The sequence below is a fragment of the Corvus kubaryi genome, unplaced genomic scaffold (genome assembly GCF_017639235.1).
Source record: "Corvus kubaryi isolate FWS band 111438036 unplaced genomic scaffold, C.kubaryi_AGA036_p1.0 split3-73, whole genome shotgun sequence".
In the NCBI taxonomy this organism is placed as follows: domain Eukaryota; kingdom Metazoa; phylum Chordata; class Aves; order Passeriformes; family Corvidae; genus Corvus; species Corvus kubaryi.
Window position 1 is genome coordinate 28,740,021 of NW_024582091.1, and position 20,636 is coordinate 28,760,656.

The 20,636-nt window shown below is 39.4% G+C and overlaps 1 protein-coding gene across 2 annotated transcripts in view; it reads left to right on the plus strand.

Moving 5' to 3' along the window:
* NT5DC1 (5'-nucleotidase domain containing 1) overlaps window positions 1-20,636 on the plus strand; it is a 131,107-nt gene that overhangs the window by 93,498 nt on the left and 16,973 nt on the right. For both annotated transcript variants that reach the window (XM_042016707.1, XM_042016708.1), the window contains exons 9-10: window positions 18,765-18,883; window positions 19,722-19,880. In XM_042016707.1, the coding sequence (XP_041872641.1) occupies window positions 18,765-18,883; window positions 19,722-19,880 (278 nt within the window). The remainder of the gene's footprint in view (window positions 1-18,764; window positions 18,884-19,721; window positions 19,881-20,636) is intronic.

Sequence of the window (20,636 nt, forward strand, 5' to 3'; positions counted from 1 at the left end):
TTGAGACACATACTTAAAAACTTATGTATAGCCTCATATATGTGTGTGTATATATCTGTATAGGCTGAAAACAATCCTATTGATGGAGTGCCAGTGGATGCCACATTTCGAAGCCTGCTTTCAGTTACACTTCCAGGCTGTGTGCCTTATTCCTGAATTGGAATTTCTGTCCATCTCAAGGTGCCTCTGCTGCAGAATGTAGCATTCTCATTTAAGAAACTTTCGGTCCTCTAATTTTTATGATGCCATTTTAACAATTCTGTGTAGAATCTTTTTTCCACTTTCAGTCTTCTTTTCTAGCCCTCTAAAAATACAAGAAAATTCTATAAGCTGAAAGGACCAATTAGAAAAGTAAATAAGGGGACAGGATATAAAACACCATACCTCTGGACTGAAGACCATCTTTGGTTATTAGGGACTTCAAGACTTCAGGAGGGGTGATCCCATGTCTGCTACTTGAGTTTTCTTTTGCCATCTTTTGTGACATCTGGGCTTGATTATGCTGGAGATGGGCTACAGAACTGGGTGGAGAATCAGGGCTGATTCTCCTGATAACTAGGTTTTGCATTTATTTTCTAAGGATATTTAGGCCTGAGGACCAGGATGAGGAAGGAGGTGCCTTTCTTCATGTGTAAGGAATTTAACTTCTTTTTAGGTTATTCTTTTTATTTGCGATTTCTGTCTTTACCACCAGAAGAATATCAAAATACTACCCTGTAAATTTTATAAGACCTTAGTAAAACTATAGAATATATATTAAAATGTGGAATTTTTAAAACATTATATAGCACTATTATATATCTCATTTAAATAGTCTTGCATTATTCACTCATTTGAAGAATATAAATGCCACCTCTAGAAAATTCTGTTAAAAATTTCAACGAAAATGCATTGAATTGAATCTACAATATAGCTCAATAGCTATGATTGTGGTATAATAGGTATTTCAGTTACTACCTCTCGCAGTGAAGGCTGCCTTGATAAGAAAAAGATATTTCTTTTTTTGTGCATCAGCCTGTGAGGTTAAAGCATGAAAGCATAGCTAGTCTTTTTTGCTATTTTAGTTGTTCCAACTATGTTTCTTACCAATCTTATCTTGCATTATATCATCAGATCTTCATATTTAAGTGTAGATTCAATTTTTAAAATAGTTTTGGATTTAGGCCTTAGCTGATCACAGATATGACAGCACATTTGTTGGTATTTTTATGCAGAAACTTGATATTTAGTGAAGAACTCACTCTCCCAATAGGAACCTGTTCTTCTGTTGCACCTGTGAATCCTTACTCAAATACATGGGTTGTGGCCCTCAGTCTGCAAAGACTGTCATATTTCCCACATATTTGGTCTATGCCTCTAGACCCAGGCCACTGCTGGGATTAAATTAGACTTTTTCTTCTGTTTGATGTGGATTCCCTGCACATCTTTATCACCGGAGCTCGGCTGCCCACTGTTCCTTCCATGAGCAAGGGGGGGAAGGAAAATCTGCTGACCTGAATGCAGGGGGGCGCAAGGACGTTTGTGTGAGGCAAAGATGAATTGGAGAGGGGCTGGGGGAGCCAGGTGGTGGGAAGGGAGAGCCTGGGAAGAGGCTGCGTAAGAGCAGAGTGGTGCATGGAAACATACATAGGAAAGGGATTTCACGCTGGTGGGGCTTTTTGAATTTCAGGTCTTTGCTTTTGACTTCTACCATTGTCTCAAGGAGAACTTTTGCAATAAGGCTAATATGTCAGATAGCTTAAAATGATGTACCCAGGTACTGGGCAGACTGGTGCTCCCAGCTGGCCCTCCAGCCACAGCAGGGATGCAGCACCATCCTCCCATGGGTCTCAGAAGCCTTTTGCAGGGAAGCCCATGAAGGGCCTCTTCTTGCACCTCTCAGGAGGCACAAGCAGAATAACAACAGCACCAGCAAAGGTCACCTGTGTAATCTTTTCCTCCGGTGGCTCAGGGTGTTCCTTTATGTAATGCAGCTGTGCTTGTATCCATTCTTCTGGAGATGGTGCTTCTTCCTATCAGTCTGTCTGGGTATATTCTGTAACATGAGACAACATAATAATGCATTTTTGCTGGGAGCTTGTGACAGAGTGGCATGGACAGGTTGTGCTAGCTGCACACTGCATTATTCAAGAGGTGTAAAGTCTGTAACCATTTCCCAAATCTCTTCTAAAATGACTGCCTTTATATTGTTGTAACATCCCACAGTGCCTTATGGCCCTTAAAAGCAATGCTGCTCTTTTTAGGGAAATGCTGTTTAGCAATTCTTTAAAGTGTATTGGCACTGTTTTTCATTTATTTTCCAGCTATTTAGGAAAGAAAAAGAAGTATTATAACTAACAAGTAATGATATTTTGTACTCTAGTTTTCAAAACTAGATCTTTTTGTACATCGCAGGATGATGATATTAAGATGAAGAGTCTCTTACTGCTCTAATATCAGAAACAGGTTCTGTAATAAGCTGGCAGTAGGAGGTCCACTGTTGAAAGGGATAAAGTATCTTGTTCTATACCCAAGCCACCACTGAGAAATAATTCCCTACTCGTATGTCAGCCAGGGATTTTCATTTTATCAAGCAACTGGTTGGTATGGATGATTATATAGAAATAATTCATATTCAGTGGTATAACCTGGCCATTTTTAATTTTTATTATGAAAAACTGGAAGGATTATGGAGGCACCTTATAAAGATGCTTCCTTCAGTTGACGCCCTCTTTAGCAACATAATCAATTCCTGACTCTACTTTCTGAAAAGCAGGCTAGGGGAGGCCAGTAGAGCTGACAGTGGAAGACACATACAAATTTCATCTCATAAACCAGGGTTTGCTTTCATACAAATATTCATAATCCACTTGAGAAGCTCAGAGAGTGTTTAAAAAAATCCACAATGTCAGGCCTCTTGGATGACTGTTTCACCTCCTACCCTTTGTTTAAATGATCTTAGTCTAAAACTATTCCACTTTGTGTACTGCCTTTGCAAGGTATCAGCCACTCCACAGATTATTTTTCTGATAGTGTAAACAGCTGTCTCAAAGACTTCTGGTTTCCTGATATTATTTATGTGCTGTAGACAAACATTTAGAAAATCAACAGATGTTACCTTGTAATCACAGGGATTTACAAATTAATCTTTATAAGGTTTGCTAGATAGTACCTGTGTGTAGTTTGAAATCAGTACTTTGGGAATCATTTGAGAATAGAGGCGATTATTTCCTATCGTGTCATCAATGTTTGTAATTATCTATGGGTTAGGTTAGATGGGAGTCTTTTAACTGTCCTGATGGGTTAACAAACTCTTTCCAACAGTTAAATTTTATTTTATTTCATTTTTTATAAACATAGCCTTAGTTGACTGTGACCGTTTTGATTTTGGATTTTATGTGTTCAGTACAAAGTTCTGTGTGAAAGCATTTAAAACAGGTGCAAAAAGCAGAATAAAGCTGGGCCAGCACAGACTCACATCCTTTTGCAGAGCGGGTTGTTAAAGTCACAGGCTTCATTTTTTCTGATAGTTTCCAAAGTCCTTGGCTACTGTATTTGATGATCATTGCCTCATAAAAGCAAATGTTTTGTACAATTTTGTTCCACTACAGAGATAATGAATTAGAAGTTGACAATGCATAGTTGATTACTAACTGGCAGTGTATCATTTTTAAACCTTTCGTGAAATGCAAGAGGCACTCTGCAGTTTGCACTGATGGTGTGTGCATCCACTACTACAGTGACATGGTTAAACTGGTGTAAGTTCTTCAAGTGGTGACTCTGTAGTAGGTAGACCACATGGTAGCCAAAGAATGACTTTTTCCTTACAGTGGAAATCTGAGCTGAGAAGCCATCCCTTTTCCTAGCAGGAGGAATAGAGCGAGTGTGGTTTTTTGTGTTTATTTGGGGTTGTTTTTTGAATGGGCTTTACTGGTACTTGCTTCAGAAGTGCTGTGAGGCCAGATTGTCATCACATCATTTATACAAATTTGTTATACTAATGATGGGTTTCACTCAAGCATTTTAGAGCACGTAAGAAGCAGCAAAGCTCTGTTTCTGTTTCTACTGGGAGAGCACTGTGTTGAATTGCCCGACTACCCCAATTCACTGTAAACCTGGAGCCTGGGCCAAGGGCTAGAATTTCAGCCTGAATCTGGCCGTAGGAGGTACCTTGTTATCAACTGAACCGCCCAATGGAAATTGGGTTTGGTGCTCCTTCTTGAGCTCCTTTGGCTCAACCATATTAGCCAGAAGAGCTGCCAGGACACAGGCTAATTCTTTAACATTTACTCTTTGCCTAAGCATTGAGGCTTATGCAATCTCATGGTATGTGCGGGTAGGAATTTCCGCCCATCCCCTACTGCGAACCTCTATCAATACTGCAATTTCAACCACATTTGAGTCTGGCCTAGCATTCTCAGAGATATTACAGCCTCGAGAGGCTGGAGAGGAAAAGATGGGTCTATCACTGCCAACACAGAGAAAGGCTGCAGTATAAACTTCCCCTTGATTAGATATCTGAGTATCCATCCATGAGAGCCTAGCTACAAATGACCCAGCTACTGGAAAAGCACCCGTGAGACTCTGCACCCTATTAGACATTCAGTGAATGCAACAGCAGAAACAACTTCATAGGAAGATAGGCCCCATTATTTCCATTGTTGTTCACAAACAACTCCTTGTCTATTTAAAAATTTTTTTAAAAGAAAAAAAATTAAACAGTCTTTGAAATAAGGCATCTCTTTGTTGCTTTGTCATTGAGATGAAGGCTGAGCTGTGGATGCATTCTCCAATGCCCATCCTTCTTTAAAAGAAAAAAATTATAGTAAATGTGTCAGGCCAAAGTCTTTATATGTTTGCATAGTGTTCAAAGTACCTCAGAGGATAAAAAGAATAAGAAGTTATTCATCCAAAAATCAAAACAGTGAAAAACTGCAACTTGCTTCTGCATAAAGACAGCAGGGGTTGCTTCAGCTGATTACCTTTGATATTAAATAGCGTGTTTGGCACAGAGCTGATAAGAATATTACAGAAAACTAGTTCAAAGAAAGTTAAAACTGCTGCTTTCAAAAGCATGGTATCAACAATATTCCTTTTGTTAAAACTGGAAAACATATTTAACATAATTGCCAAGTACTCCAAAACAGAATTCTTTGTGTATGGAGAGTATGTCTTCATTTTCAAAAGGAGTTACAGTAACTACTACAGTAACACTACTACAAAATCCCAGCTATTGATTATATCATGTTATATTCAAGGTCTTGAAGGATAAACCTTAAACCTCTTTTCTTTAAGGTATTGTGCAAGGATGTGATAAGAGTCAGTTTCTGTCTTCAAGAAACCCACAGGCAGACCAGATAAACAAATGGTAGAAAATAAAAGCACTGGCTTTTCTGCTTGAGCCAAGGAACCAAGATATTGAATGACCTCCCCTGAATTGTATCTCCAGCAGATCTGCATATTCACCTAAGATATCTAATGTCCTAATCCAGAAGCAGTGAAGAACTGTAAACCGGGTTTGAATAAGGACTCGTAAGTCTTGACTGTGAAAATCCTTTTAGCCCTTTTTAAAGATTTAGCATAATGGGATAGTTAATATTATTTCAATTAATTCTGCTAGATTTAATTTTTATGGTTCATTAATATATCCTTTATAATTTCAAGGAATTGGACCCATGAACTTCATGTGTTCTATACTGAAATTAATCAAATTATTCAATAGTTATCCAGTAATTACTTCAAAATATTGAAAGTGATAAGCTCGACTAGTTGTTTGTTTTGGAAGACAGTTGCATACCAGTGTTTCAGGCCATGTTTATGTTTCATTTTAATGGAAGAAACGTCCTTCATAGAGAATCACGTCAAATGCCTTTAAACACATATACTATATGATTGGGAGGTCATTAAAAGTCGAGATCTATAGAAAATCCTCAGTCATAGTTTTGTGATCACTTTCTGGTGTTGTTTCTTTATTGACTTTTATTTCAGGACTCTAGCAGAGAGTAGAACCATGATACAGTCTGATCTGGATTGTACCAGAGAGACAAGGCAGGAAAACTCCCACACTTCGGAAGCCAAATTAATCAAAAAAATGCAGCTTCTTTTCACAGCAGAATGAGCTAAGAGCCTGTCAACCCAATCTTCTCTCTCCAGTGGGTGCCCATAGAACATAAATTGCCATAGCCTAAGTCTGTGTTTTCAAAACCAAAACCAAAATGCCTAAATGACCACTTTGTATTCCAGACAAAACTGTGTTCAGCAAAAAAATTATCTGGCATAAGGGAATTCTTCTCTAAGACATGAAAATGTTTTTAAGGGGAGATGATCTTTTCCTCCATATTCTCTAAGAAGAGACAGACAAGATTTAGAAGCAAAGCAGTCAGCACTCAACCTAGACTACATTTATAGTGCAGTAATAATATGTGGTGCATAAAAATGATTGGGATTTATGGAAGATTTTGCACTGAATGTGGAGACCCAGTTCTGTATGGAAGACAAAAGCAAATGCACATTTCCATGCATGAGCAGTGCTTGCCAAGCTGACTCCTATTAGCCCTGAGATTAGCTCAGCTGGTTAGAGCATGGTGCTAACAACACCAAGGTCACAGGCTTGTGGTAACATTAGTAGCAGCCATTCTGGAATAATACCTTGAGTTCTCATGTTTATGCTTCCACAGAAATGCTTAAGAACATCTAGCAATTTTTTATACAGATAATTCAATTCAATACCAACAATTCTAGACTAGAAGCGGGGAATTATGTTTATGAATGTCTTTTCATCTGCATTCTATTTCCAAGCACATACAAGACTGTCCATCAAGAGTGTCCATGACTGGGGCGAAGAACTAAATTGAAAATTTCAAAAGACTTAAAGGAACACTAGGGAGACAAACCATGCACAACTCCACAGCTGTTCTGGCATTAAGAGAATATATACTTCCTTTTGATTTGTTTTGTGCATTTTTATTATTAGATGGTTAAATACATTTTATTTGTATTTACAGATACATTTTATTTTGTCCATGGAACAATAAATATCCCACTGGAAAGCTTATAAATTTATGTAGATTATTACCAGACTCTACTGCTCTTTCTAAGTAGGATGTTACACCCTTGGTAGCTTATTCAAAACCTGGCTTTTCTTCTTGCCAAATCTGTATCAGAGAAATGTGGATCATTTTCAGAAGCTATTTTTTTATATGGAGTTGCAAGCCTCTCACTGTCATGGTTTCATCCCAGCCAGCAGCCAAGGCGCTCACTCACTCTCCCAGCAGCAGGATTGCAGAGAGAATCAGAGTGTAAAAGGTAGAAAACTCATGAGTGGAGATAAAGACAGTTTCTTAGTGAAAGCAAAAGCTGCGCCCTCAAGCAAAACAAAACAATTCACAGCTTCCAGGCAGGCAGGTATTCAGCCAACCCCAGGACAGCAGGGCTCCGTCACACATAACAGTGACTTGAGAAGGCAAACTCCATCACTCTAAATGTGTCTCCCTTCCTTCTTCCTCCCCTCACTTTATGTACTGAGCATGATGTCATATGGTCTGGAATATCCCTTTGGTCAGTTTGGGTCGCTGTCCCAGCTGTGTCTCCTCCCAAACTCCTATGGCACCTCCAACTTTCTAGCCAGCTTGGAAGTACTAAAAGCAGAAAAGTCCTTAACTCTGTGTAAGCTCATCAATAACAAAAACATTTCTATTTTCATCACTGTGCTCAGCACAAATCCAAAACACAGACCCCTCCCAGCCACTCTGAAGAAAATTAACCCTTCCCCAGCCAAAACCAGCACACTCCCTCAAACAAAAATTGACTCAGAAGTACATTGTAAGGGTGCTGCCATATGTCAAAAATCAGAGGTCTATTTTGAAACAATTAAGTGCCAGTAATAGATACAGAAACCACAGTGTGTAGAAACTGCTCTGGCTATCTATCATCTATCCTCAGCCACCTCCCACTGTAGGCAATGAAGGGCCAGCAGGCCTGGTCCATGGAGGGCTTTGCAGTGCCCAAACAGCAGTGCCTCCACTGCACAGAGGACATCGGCCCATTGACCCAGTGCTGCGCTTCCTGTTGTAGAGCCTTCACACTGTGTTTCTATGTCTGGGTCTGAATCCCAGCTGAGGTGTTCTCACTGCTTAATTACAGACCTGCAGTGCTAATCAAGAGCCCCAAGGAAGCCAAAGGTCTTGCAGAAGTGGGACAGGACCTATGGAAGATGGGATGCCTGAGGGACGGGTCAATATAAGTTTGTAAATTTTACTGGTCTGCTGAGATTTAGTTCAAACCTGTGAGAAATAACTTCACATTGCAGTTCTTAAAACGGTGTCAAAATCCAAATGGAATTCCTGGAAGAAAGAAAAATTACCTGTGACACAGGGGACATACCAGTATGACTTTGAGGGGGGAAAACCTTCTTTGACATATATCACATGTGCATAAACAATATGTGATAGAAGTTGGGAGTTTTATTCATCTTTATTCTCCACGTAATTGTTTTCATCTGTAGAATTCAAAAGAAGTAGATGATTAGACAGAGAACCTTGTGATTTGCTTCATAACTAATTTGGAAATTGGAATTGAGGCAGTTTGTAGTAAAGCAAAGATAAAGTTGTGTATGGTACATTCCTGGCAGAGCAATAGCTGGCAACTGACGCAGAAAGCTTCCCTTCAGCATAGTTTCCATGAATCTGTATGTGCTGGTTTTGATTAAGGAGCTTTAGAGTTCTCTTGTGTGTTCTCCAAAATGTCAAGCTTTTATTAAGGTTAGTCTGTAGAATTGTTTTTTTGCAGAAAGCACATTTTGGTTTTCCTGCTGCAGATCTGCTATTGGAAGCAAGTAGCGAAAGGAGATGGTTAGGAAGCCCTAGAAATGAGCTGAGAGCATGTGGAGGAGTCGTGACCAAAGCCTAGGCTGAGATCTGCTTCAGTTTGATATGACAGGTGATCTCTGCCTCAGTTTCACAGTTTCTAAATACTGCAGCTTATCCAATGTTTATGAAGCACCCAGGAGAACTGCAAAGTGGTAAGTGGCAGATGAGATCTACAACAAACAGCAGATGTGGATTTATTGCAAGAGGTAAATATCAAGTGTGTAGAGAGTCACATTGTTTAGGAGCATCTAATAGGAAATATAATAGGTCAGAGAATTTAAGAAATGGACATTTCTTGGCTGGTAAGCAATCATGGGACACTGCGTCCTTTAGGTGAGTAGCAAGTCCTCTGTAGTTAATGTTCCAAAGGGAATTAGTTCTTGCAACCTGAAAGCTCAAAAACAAAAGTGGTGTACCATCTTCTTCCTCACTCTCTTTGTTCTTCAGCCTGTCTTTATTATTCACATTGAGCTCCAGATGTCTTAAACTTCAATATGTATGTTGCATGTTTTTCTAGGTAGAGTTAGTGACCCCAGGACTTTTTCTCTTCATTAGCAAACATGTTCATTCTAACTTGAGTCTTATCTGCTGTAAAACCACTTCATATATTATTACTGTCCGCAGATTCCAGGTGCTTCTGTGATACTGCCAGACTAAGACTGAATGCTCCAAGATTATTATTCTTTTTTTTTTCTGGAGTAATAGTAGCAAGAGATTTTATCGGTGAAATTCCTGCATAGAGAGAGCTGGCACAATGCTCTTGGTTCTGAGAAACAAGGTAAAGCACATTTTCATATAGATACCCAAGTGGTTTTGCAAACCACACAACATGCACAGATAAGGGACTGGAAAGGTAATCATAGAATGGTTTGGGTTGGAAGGGAATCTTGAAGATCATTAGTTCCAACCACCCTGCTGTGTACATGGACACTTTCAGGTGGACCAGGTTGCTCCAAGCTCCATCCAACATGGCCTTGAACACCTCCAGGGAAGGGGCATTCTCAACTTCCCTGGACAACCTGTGCCAGTGCATCACCATACTCACAGTATCTAGTATCTAATCTAAAGCAACTCTCAATTTAAACCCATTTCCCATTATCCTCTTGCTACATATCCTTGTAAATATTCTTGCCCCATCTTTCCTGTAAGTTCCCTTCAAGGCCACAATTAGGTCACCTCAAAGCCTTCTCTTCTCCAGTCTGAATAATCACCGTTCTCTCAGCCTTTCCTTATAGAAGAGGTGCTCCATCCCCCTGATCAACTTTGTGGCCTTCCTCTGGACTCACTCCAATAGGTCCCTGTCCTTCCTGTGCTGAAGATTCCAGAGCTGGATGCAGTACTCCAGGTGGGGTCTCAGGGGAGAAGGATGTTAGGGAGACCATGTCAAAGGCCTTACAGGAGTTCAAATAAATGACATTTGTAGCTTTTCCCTTATCCACTGTTGTAGTTACTCCATCATAGAAAGCCACTAGGTTGATCAGACAGGATTTTCCCTTGGTGAAGCCATGCTGGCTGTCTGGAATCACCTCCCTGTGCCTTAGGAAGTGTCAGAGGAATCGCTTCTTTTACTTCTTCAGAAGACTCATTACTACAAATCTTTCATGTGAGTCTTCCCTTCAAAGGATAACTAAACATACTTTGCCAGAAAGGAGTAATTTCCATTTTTACTTGCCGTCTCCAGCAAGTTGCATTGTTCTGAGTTTTACAGTGACTGTTTCACACGTAGGAACTCTTCCTGTTTGTTAGAACATTAATTCCCTATCATTTTTTATTTTGTTTGTTAAATGTGAAGTTGTTCTGTATCTCAACAGATCCTACAGGAACAAGGTTTCATGTTGATTTTCACTCTGGTGTTACCTGTAAGCAGACCTTAAACAGCTTCTGAAATCTATGCCAGTTGTTCTAACCCTGTCATACTCTTTGTCCCCCCTTTGAATTCATCCATGACTGTGATCCACAGGGCCATGAAATTGACCCCAGACCTCAAGACTGAACGTGTCATGTCTCTGTCTTCACATGCTCACACTTCTCTTTCCCTTCTTTTGTAATGTTTTTATCTAAAAGGAATAGTAATAATATAAAATGCAGTAGAGACTGTAATAAAATCATCCTTATTGCAAAAAAAATTGCAGAATCACCATTAGGATTCATTGATGATAAATTAACAGACTCCAAGGGGAGAGTCTAAAATACGTGTTAGGTCCCAATCTCTTTTGGTATCTCTTGAATATATTCTTGAGCAAAGGGAAACAAAATATAAGGCAGAAAATATATCAGGAATAAAGTGTGTTTGCTACTGAACAAAACCACCCAGTGTGATTTTGGGTATGTTTCATATTCTTTTATATCTATGATGTTAAATTATTAGTGGCAGTTTTTATATTTTCTAAGAGAAAATGGTCTTTAATTATTTAATGGCATTATATTCTAATTAAATATTTTTTCTTTGATTGTTACTTGAAGTGCCAAGTATTATAAATAATCTGTAAAAATACTCACTATTTAGTACATATGTGAAGCAATGCCAAGGTAGTCTCTTCCCTGACAGCTGTATTCAAATGGGTTTAATATCAGTATGATTTTTACATGTGTAACGTAATGTTTCTCTGCTACCATGTGATAAAAAGAAGTCTTGGATCAACAGGAGCCAGAACCCGTCTCTCAGCAGTCTCAGATGTTAGCTTTCATTTCCGGAGAAAATGACGGATCATTCTAAGGCATCCAGTTTTCCTTAGAAATACTGTGTTTGGGTTGGGTTCTTCTTTTTAATTACTGAAGCTGAGCAAGGCTCTAATAACCACTATCTGCAGCTCTACTTGTAAAATGACTAACAAGCAGAAAGCTGTGTGGGTTTGCTTATTTGTTTATTTATAATTCCCAAATTTATTTTTTGCATTTGGAATCATAAGTTAGTCTTCAAAGGTTGACATAAAACTGCTCCCCTTCAGAGGCAGCCAATATTTGGAGCTGGAACTTCAGACAGAATAAATCAATAAAATTAAAACAGGGATTTGAGACAGTGTAATAAGTTAGGAAGAAAGAATGGAACTACTCATAAATCGTAAATCAACCTGTTGTATAAATAGCTTCGTATAAAAGTTAATGAAAATGTCTATTGTGTATTCCAGGCAAATGAGTATGTGTGATAACTATGCATGCTAATGTCTCCTATGCAATCATTATTCCCTTTGAAATAACATCTTTTAGGGACTTGAAAAAATGAAAAGCAAAGGCCCCTTGCAGCCGGGTCCTTATATTGCTTTGTGGGGATACATTTGTTCAGAATCAAACTGTCTATTCCAGTTTTCATATATATTTTATACCTGAAGTAATAAGATACAGGGAAAGAATTCTTAGTCTCTCTGTAACTGTGGATTAAAGAACTTTTATTCTTTTTTTGGTCCTTGGGGTTATTTTTTTTTAAGTCTAAGGCCAAGGTAAATGATGGCATGGAGTTTTTCCACATTACACTTCAGTGTCAATTTTCAGTGGGGAAGACTATGGTCCAAGAGCAAATTTCAATATGTTTTTTTTCAGTAGGTATTGCTAGGGTTTGGGTAAACTAAAAGATTACAGGCTACACAGTGCAAAGAAAATGCTTTGTGTGTCTCACTTTGATTTTAATTGAGAAATTGAGAAATTTTTCTGAAGTGACAGGTTAGGTCAGAACTGTCTGATGGCTCTCATCTCATCTTCTCTGCTTCCCTCCATGTTCTGCTTCCATCTCATGTACCCCCTGGTAAGAACAGCTATGGACAGGTGCTTGAACTGAACTGTATATTCCTGGAATGTTTATGTCAGGGCTTTTTTCCTCAATTACCTTCCTTTTTAAAATTATTTTAATTGGAAATGCTTTCTGGAAAAGCCTGTCTCTCTCCATAATTATATAGGGATCTCTAGGAAGACTATGGTACTAATTTTAACATGGTTATTTTTCTGAGTGTTGGAAGCTCCTCATTTTTAAGGCTCTGGATCTTCTTACAAAACTGAGATCCAGAATAAAACTGCTCTAGAGAGGAAATTTATTTCTTTTCTTGCCATTTTGTACCTTTCCAAGATCCCAATTCAAAAACACAAAACAGACAAAAAACCCTTACAAAATATGTGCAATGAAGAAGGGAAATTATGTATTTATGTCCCACTTATCCTTGCAAAGTAGAAGTTTTCTGATTTATAAATGCAATTAAATAAAATTATGGCAAAACCCTCACCAAATTTGCACATGAACTACAATTAAAAATGAACTTGTAGGAGAATCATTTCCCTAAAAGTGATTTTTCTTTTCTGAGAAAAAAATGTCTTTGCTTGTATTTCATCATATCAGTGTTTTAAACAGAAATGCTTTGTTAGCCAGACTGTTCCTGGGGTGGCAAAAAGTTAATGCTTTGACAGATTTGAAAACAAATTACTTAATCTGTAGGGAGATGTTATTTTCAGTTCCTGTAACACAACAATCAAAACCTTCTAGAGAAACTTAATTGCTGACATCTCTAAAGGAACTACTGATTTTCTTACAAACAAGTAAAACTTCAGTTTAGTCTCTACCTAGCCTGTTGCTTGGCACAGTTTAAGCAGTAAGGCAGATTTTAATAAAAGCCTAAAAGGTTTTGATAAAACTAAAAATGTAAAAACTCTTTTTTTTTTTCATTTCTGCTCAGAGGATTCTGTGGTTTTTACATATGCCCAGAGCAATTTGAAAATACACTATTTTGTACTTTGGTCTTACCAGGTCTTACAAAACAGTGGAAGGACAGAAGTCCTTCCTGAGAAAAGTAATTGTTAATAATGGGATAAACAGTACTTAGGAATTATTAAGAAATAGGGGTTTTTTTTCCACAGGGTGGTATCTGTATTTTTTCCTCAGCTTTATCTGTGGTGCTCTTCCAGAGCATTGCCAGCTTTTAGTAGTACTGTTATTTAGTCCTCTGTAGGATCGAACACATATATGTTGGGATTGCTAAGCATAAGAAATATGTATCACTCCCTATGTAAACTTTAAAATCATGTTCCAGTTTTCAAAACTGAATTTTTACTTTGATTAGTTCAGCCTCTGTCTCACCAACCGTAAGCCACCCCAAAAAACACAGAATGATGAAAAGGCAGGAAGGGGAGGTGATCTTCAGGCATTTCCTGGGGAAAAAAAAAATAATAACAGCTAGGATAGCCAAAAATGGAGATGGCCAAAATCACCAGTCACTTTGGGAAGCCTTAACCTTTCATTTCAGCATATCATGTTAAGGAAATAATTTGTTCTTTATCATTTCCCTCCAGTCATCCAGTCAGACAAGGGACTGACAAGTGCTGATGCATGAGCAGATGGATTTCACAGCTGCTTCCAGGGCACAGAAGTAATTCAGGGATGGCAAAACACACACTAATACCTGAGTGAATCCTGAAAACCACACAGCACAGTTGGTTGGTCTATACACAGGAATTTTTGGTGATAGCCTAAAAAGGGTGCCCATAAGGTGTGAAGCTTTACCTCCAGGAATCTTGTAAGTACTTGCTTTCTTCATGGAGAACATGCCCACAGGGAAACTGCAGCTTTAGTCATCCCATCTTGTTACACCTTTACAACTGGAAGAATCCACCTGTGCAGGTCCCCTTCTCCTTGTACAATAATGCGCTCTCCTGCCCTGATTTCCCTTTTGGAAAGGAGAGTTTGTCTTTCTTAAGTGAGCTCAAAATGCTATCCAGAACCAGACTGTGTTTGCAAGTGAGACTGGAACATAACCCAGTTTTTATATTAATCCCTCATGGTCTGAAATGGCATTATTTTAAATTGCAGAGAGGCGTATCAGTGTGATAGTTGTGGACCATAGAATGGACTTGTTTTACAATAACCCCCGTGTTGGTAACCAGAGCTTCAGTTGCTGAACACGTGAGCCCATCTGCATGAGGTGCCTGCCGGCAGAGGGAGCCCACCGGAGCTGCCCATGGGCAAGAAGAGGCAGGAGCAGGTACAGGCACAAGCAGCGACAGAGTTGACACATTTTTCTTCACATCACATTCTACTGCACAGCTCAAAGGGAAAAAAAATACCAGTAACTGTAATAGCCAGTCTAACTGGGTCTGTGTGGAAATGGGTTAAAGGCTCTCTAGAGAAAGGCAGAAGGAGGGGCTGTAGGAGAGCTGTATGCACATTGTAGTTAAACCCAGCACACTTTCAGCTGACAGGGCCTCTGGGCACTTGGAATTGCTTTCTTCCCCAGGTCTCTGCCCAGTCAAGTAGATGTGAGGTGTCCTCAGGCTCTTTGGTGAGTCACTGGCAGGTCCTGGCCCCAGTGTATAGCCAGCACTCACTGCAGGGCACCCAGCCAGAGGAGCAGCACAGGGTGGTGCCTCAGGAGTGGTGAACTGATGAAAATTAACCTGGGTGTAGGTATGGCTCACTGTAGGCGAAGAACTGTTGAAGCATAAATTCACCCTTGCCTCAGCTTCTCTCTTAACTTTGGGCTTCCCAGCTGAGAGCCCTATCTCACAGGCTGGGGTCTAACAGTGTAAACACCAGCCAAGCTGGGGATAGACCCCAGGTTCAGACCCTTCCCATCTCAGCAGGTATAACTCGTAAGAGGACACAGAGCAGATGGCAGTAAGCAAGCTGTGCAAAGTCTTTCCCAAAAAATGACTCTGCCAAAGTAAATTACCATCAGTTGTCATTTAAATGAGAATAAGCTTCACTGATTACATTTTGCATAATCATTCAGAATGAAACCAGATGTTCCTCAAGCCATGTTTTAAAGCTGCAATGCATGTTTAAACGTAGGCAAGAACATTCTCACAAGAAAAAGAATATTGAGTCTTGTTAGTGAACTGGTTTCTCTGAAAAAACTTATATTTTATTGGTGATGAAAGTATATTTATGAATCAGAAACCATTTCCCAAGCTGTTAGACAAAGCTGTATGGAAATTACCATCCCAGCGATGATAGTATTGCCCCAGCATGAGTCAAGCTTTCCTTGTTGCTTTTAAAAAGTAACTTCCCCTCAGGAAGACAGCTCTGAATCACAATTAGGTTTGGGCAAGTGTTTTAACAGAATGATTTTCTGGGTTTAATTATTTTAATTTTACTTGCTTGGTACCTTTACATTTCTTGACGTGGCAGGTTTTCAGTCTACAGCCAGGAATCTGGGTTTCAGTGTTATGTGAGGCTTCAGAAGAATCACTTCATCTAAATCATCAGAGAAATTCTTGTTGGTTATCCAGTCTGTTTGAAATTGTCAGGACATCTCTTTTCCTCCTAGCTTATAAGACCTAAAGCACCCCCACCTATGTATGTTGCTTCCTGCTGGAAGAATATTTATAGCATTTCTGACCTTTGAATGAACTTATAAGAATCAATAACAGCAAAGTGGAAAGAAGGTCAGCAGCAGTTTTCCTCTTGACTGAGTGTAGCTAGTATTAGGCTTGGAATATCTAGCATATATTAGGAACTATCATAATCATATTTATGCAGCATTTAAGCGAATTAGAAACCATCCTCGTTAATGACTTATTGCAACTGCAACTCCATCCATTTCCTTCCACTTCAGATTACAGTAATAAAATTGACACAGTCACCCCTCGATGTGTGAGCACAAGCAGCCATGTGAGATGGTTCAAGGCAAGGTTTGTCCATTCAGAGTTGTTATCCCTATGATCCTACAACTCAAATATTTTAAAGCACCCTTCCTAATTCCTCAAATTTAGGAAGCTCCTTCCAAAATCAAAGTGTTCCCATAATGAACTAGACATCTCAGTGCTGTTTGCTGCCTCCTTCTAAAGGGGAAATTAATTTCTCTTTATTTCATTGTCTAAAAGCAAATTTTCTAACTTAATTAAATCCTTTCCTTCTCCAGACTTGGCACCCCTAAAAAATGCTTGTTGCACTGTCGTTTGCCTACCACAGGGCCAACTAGTTCAGATTGTAACTGTGAATTAGAAACCTAAATTCCGGATGCCTTGAGTTAAGTGAGATTAATCCCATTGCTAGCAGTGACAGTAATAGCTCTCACAGAGCGAGAGGTCTTCTACCTTGTAATTAGAGTGAATTGTTTCAGTCAGGACTTCCCCTCGTGCCATTCCACAGAGGTAGCAAGCAGGGTTTTGCTCTTTGCTGGAGCCTCCTGAAGCTGCTGTAATACATAGGGCTCCTGTTTGCAAATGCAATGTCATTTTTCTGAAAATACCTCTCATAAAAGCTCCATTTTTCTCCAGTATTTTCCTGATTGACTGAATGGAGAGACAATGATAGCTATACAAATCTTCACAAATTTAAAAAAACTTCATCGCATCTCAAAAGAGTTGTTTTCATATGTTTCTTTTTCTATGTCCATGTCATTTGAAGATTGTGGCTACTTGTTCAGTGAGCCATCCAAAAATGTGTCTAAAAATACAAGAAAAATAAAATAAATTTCCTGTTTTGACTTCTGTTGAACAAACTTCTGTTTGTTCAAAAGTGGTTTGATCAAAGGTTTTAATAGTCAGGAAATTAAGATTTTTTTTTTAATGGATGCTATCATATTTTTTATTATTGTAATTATTGTTACATTCCTGAAGAAGAACATAGGAAAAGACATTTCCACACAAGTTCCACATGAATTGTTAACGTCAACTTTGAATTTCCTTGTTTTTTCCTAGTTTATAAAACACCCTTAATATAGAATTGTTTTGTCTCCATTTCTTCAATTTCGTGGAATCATAATATTAAAGAATGGTGTCATTCCTCTCTCCACACACCCATTTCCATCTTCTTGCTTCTTTTTTAATTTCTTTCAAAGACCGATGTATTGCACCATACACATCTTCAGTGCTCTTAAACATAAAGCTGTCTTAGCATTTCACCATTCTCCAAAATTTGCACTTCAGCTTTCAGCAGTCTCTACCCAAGTAGATGTTGCTCTTTTCCTCTTATTCCTAATACATTTTAAGTACTTTGAAAAATTCTATAAAGCAAGAGAAAAACTGAAGTTCTGATGTTACACCTAAGTCAGATCTAAGTACTGGGTTGGTTTCTAACTCTTCTGTCTCTAGCATGAAATAAGACACGTTTGAGACTAAATAACAAAATCAACCTTTTGTTATATCAATTCAATAGACAAAAGACATTAATATTAATATTTCTGATGAAACTCTATCGGTTCACTGAGACTACTATTTTGGCTCCATCAAGAAGCTAAAAGGAGTTCATCTGGCAATAGCACATGGATTTGAAAAAGCAACAAGGTTATATGGACAGCGGGTCAGATCCATGCTTTGGAACCAGCCAGAGACAAAGCCTATGGCAGAGTTGGGTGATGACCAGGGAGTTTCAGTTTCTACTGATTTTTCTCATTTGCTGACACTGCCAGAGTGGGTACATGTCACTGTGATTTATACCACCACCAGCAACATTGCGGTTGTTGTCCACTCGTCGTCTCTTCAAAACTGGATGATAACTGGAACTCCTCATTGTTTGTTCTGATCTAAGGCCGGTGAACGCCCTTAAGAGCTGCTTCAGTCTTTGTTGGGTTTATGTCAGTGTTTAAAAACTGCGGGTCATTTTTATGCATGGCAAGGTACCTGCTGCCTCCTAAAGTCTGTTTTATTTCACAGTTTCACCTTCATCTGTAGCAGCTCCATCAGCCTGGTCTGTGTGGCCTCCTGCCTTCTCTGCTGCAGTGTTTGGGTGGCAAAGCCCATGAATTTAATTCTTTAGGTCTTCTGTAGCCAGTACTGATGAAACTCAACTGCTTCTTTTCTCACAAATATCTGTCTACCCCCAGCTACCAAACACCTTGACTGAATCCACAGTCAGTACTGGAACTTGAGCCAGACACTGGGGCTGGTTTAATGTCAAAATAGACCAGCTGTGCCACAGGCGGCTTCTCACACAAGTCACGAGTACAGGAGGATGGGCTGGTTTCACTAACAGCATGTAATTTTGCGTGGTGATTTCAGAGAATGACGAGGAGCAGGAGGCTCTGCTGTCACTGGACAAGCCTGGTTGGTATTCCCAAGGTAATGCTATCCAGCTTTATGATCTACTGAAGAAGATGACTGGCAAGTTGGATCCCAAGGTATGTTATAAGTGAGAGTAAATCTTTCTGAAAATACCCTGTTTCAGTCAAGAATTCACCAGACAACCTTTCATTAAAGTTCTTGATGTGATTGGTCACAAACATCTGTTCTGGTTGTGCTTGCTGCTAACAGCCTGCAGCCCAGAACTGGAAGTAGTGTATTTGTCTTCTTACCGGTAAAATATGTAAACTTTCTAGATGTAAACTTTCTGTATGCATGGTTAAGCATTTCAGCAGCTTTGGGAAGAATCAGGTTGTAATCGGGAAGTCTCCCTGAGGAAACAGATCATATAGATTAAAAGATGGCATCAGTGAAGACTAGGACTTGGTTATTTTAAGTACAGGTCTGGACAGGTGAAAATGCCACTGAAGATGGTGTGACAACATTTTTCATAGTGAATAAATTCTTCCCTGGACACAGAAGATTTCTGAGTCACCGAGGAGTGCTTTATGTTCTCTTTTGTTTCCAATGTACTCTAAAACTTGTTCCAGTTTAGTGTATTTTCTTGGTACTCTTTCCACTGCTTCCCATCAAGCTATTTCTGTCAGTCAAAAAACTCACACTTCCTTTTGCTGGTCCCAGTTAGGCATCCCTTTCCAATGCCTCTGGAGGGCAAGAGCAGGGAGCGTATGTGGGGCCAGCCTTTCCCTTATGGAACTGGTTGAAGATAAACCTCAAACTTGACATTAATACGATCTCTGCATGTCTTGACCAAGTGTAAACATGGAGAAATTTTTATTAGGTCGTTCTAAGGCTCTTTTTCTCTCTCTGTGAAATACAGTTTGCTTGTGTTTTCCTTGAATACAATGAACTTCTAGTTTGCTTCTTCCCTCATAGGTTGTTTATTTCGGTGACAGTATGCACTCAGATATTTTCCCAGCTCGTCACTATAGCAACTGGGAAACTGTCTTCATCCTAGAGGAGCTTCTAGGGGACAGAGGTACAGTGCCTGCGAAGGCTGAATCTGAGCCCTTGGAGAAGAAAGGAAAATATGAGGTAAGGGTTCCTGCAGATGTTTCCTGGAACAGAATAAAATAAATTACAAAAAGCCTCATGTCACCTGCGCTAAGAATGAACCTTCTTATCCTACCAGGGTGCTGGCAGCATCAGCATGCCCCACAGAATGGCTCCTCCTTGTCAGGAGGATGCCATTCTGTCCCAGCTCAGCAATGCATGGGTAGCACAGCACCTCTCCCTGGAGCTAAGCCATGGATCTCAGAAAAGGAGCTGTACGTGCACTCCTTTAGCAAGAACCTTTGTAGTAACAAGATCCTGCCCTCCATCCCACAAGGAGAAATTTCATGCCCACTTATCACAAGTCCAGCACTTGAACTCTGCTAAGTTCATGACGTTTCCCCTTGTGTTGAGGCCAACTGTAAACACGGACAAATTTTTATTACATTGTTTTAAAGGTTGCTTTCTCTGTGTGAAACATGGTTTATTTGTGCTTTCCTTATATACACAGAACTTTTAATTTGCTGCTTCCCTCACAGGTTATTTTGGTGACAGCTGTGCTCAGGTAAGAGGGACTGCTTCAAAATCTGGTCCAGTGCAGACTTACTGATAGTTATCTCAGATAAATAACGTGATTTTCAGGTTGATCACAGTTGGGAAGCAGGGCCTTAGCACTACTGTCACCTTTTAATTCTCCCACGGAAAGTGGAAAGTTACTATGGTTTATGCTTTCCTCTGCTGCCAAAGAGCAAAGTAAATAGGAAACAGCACTGAGATGGATGATGAGGCAGCATTCTA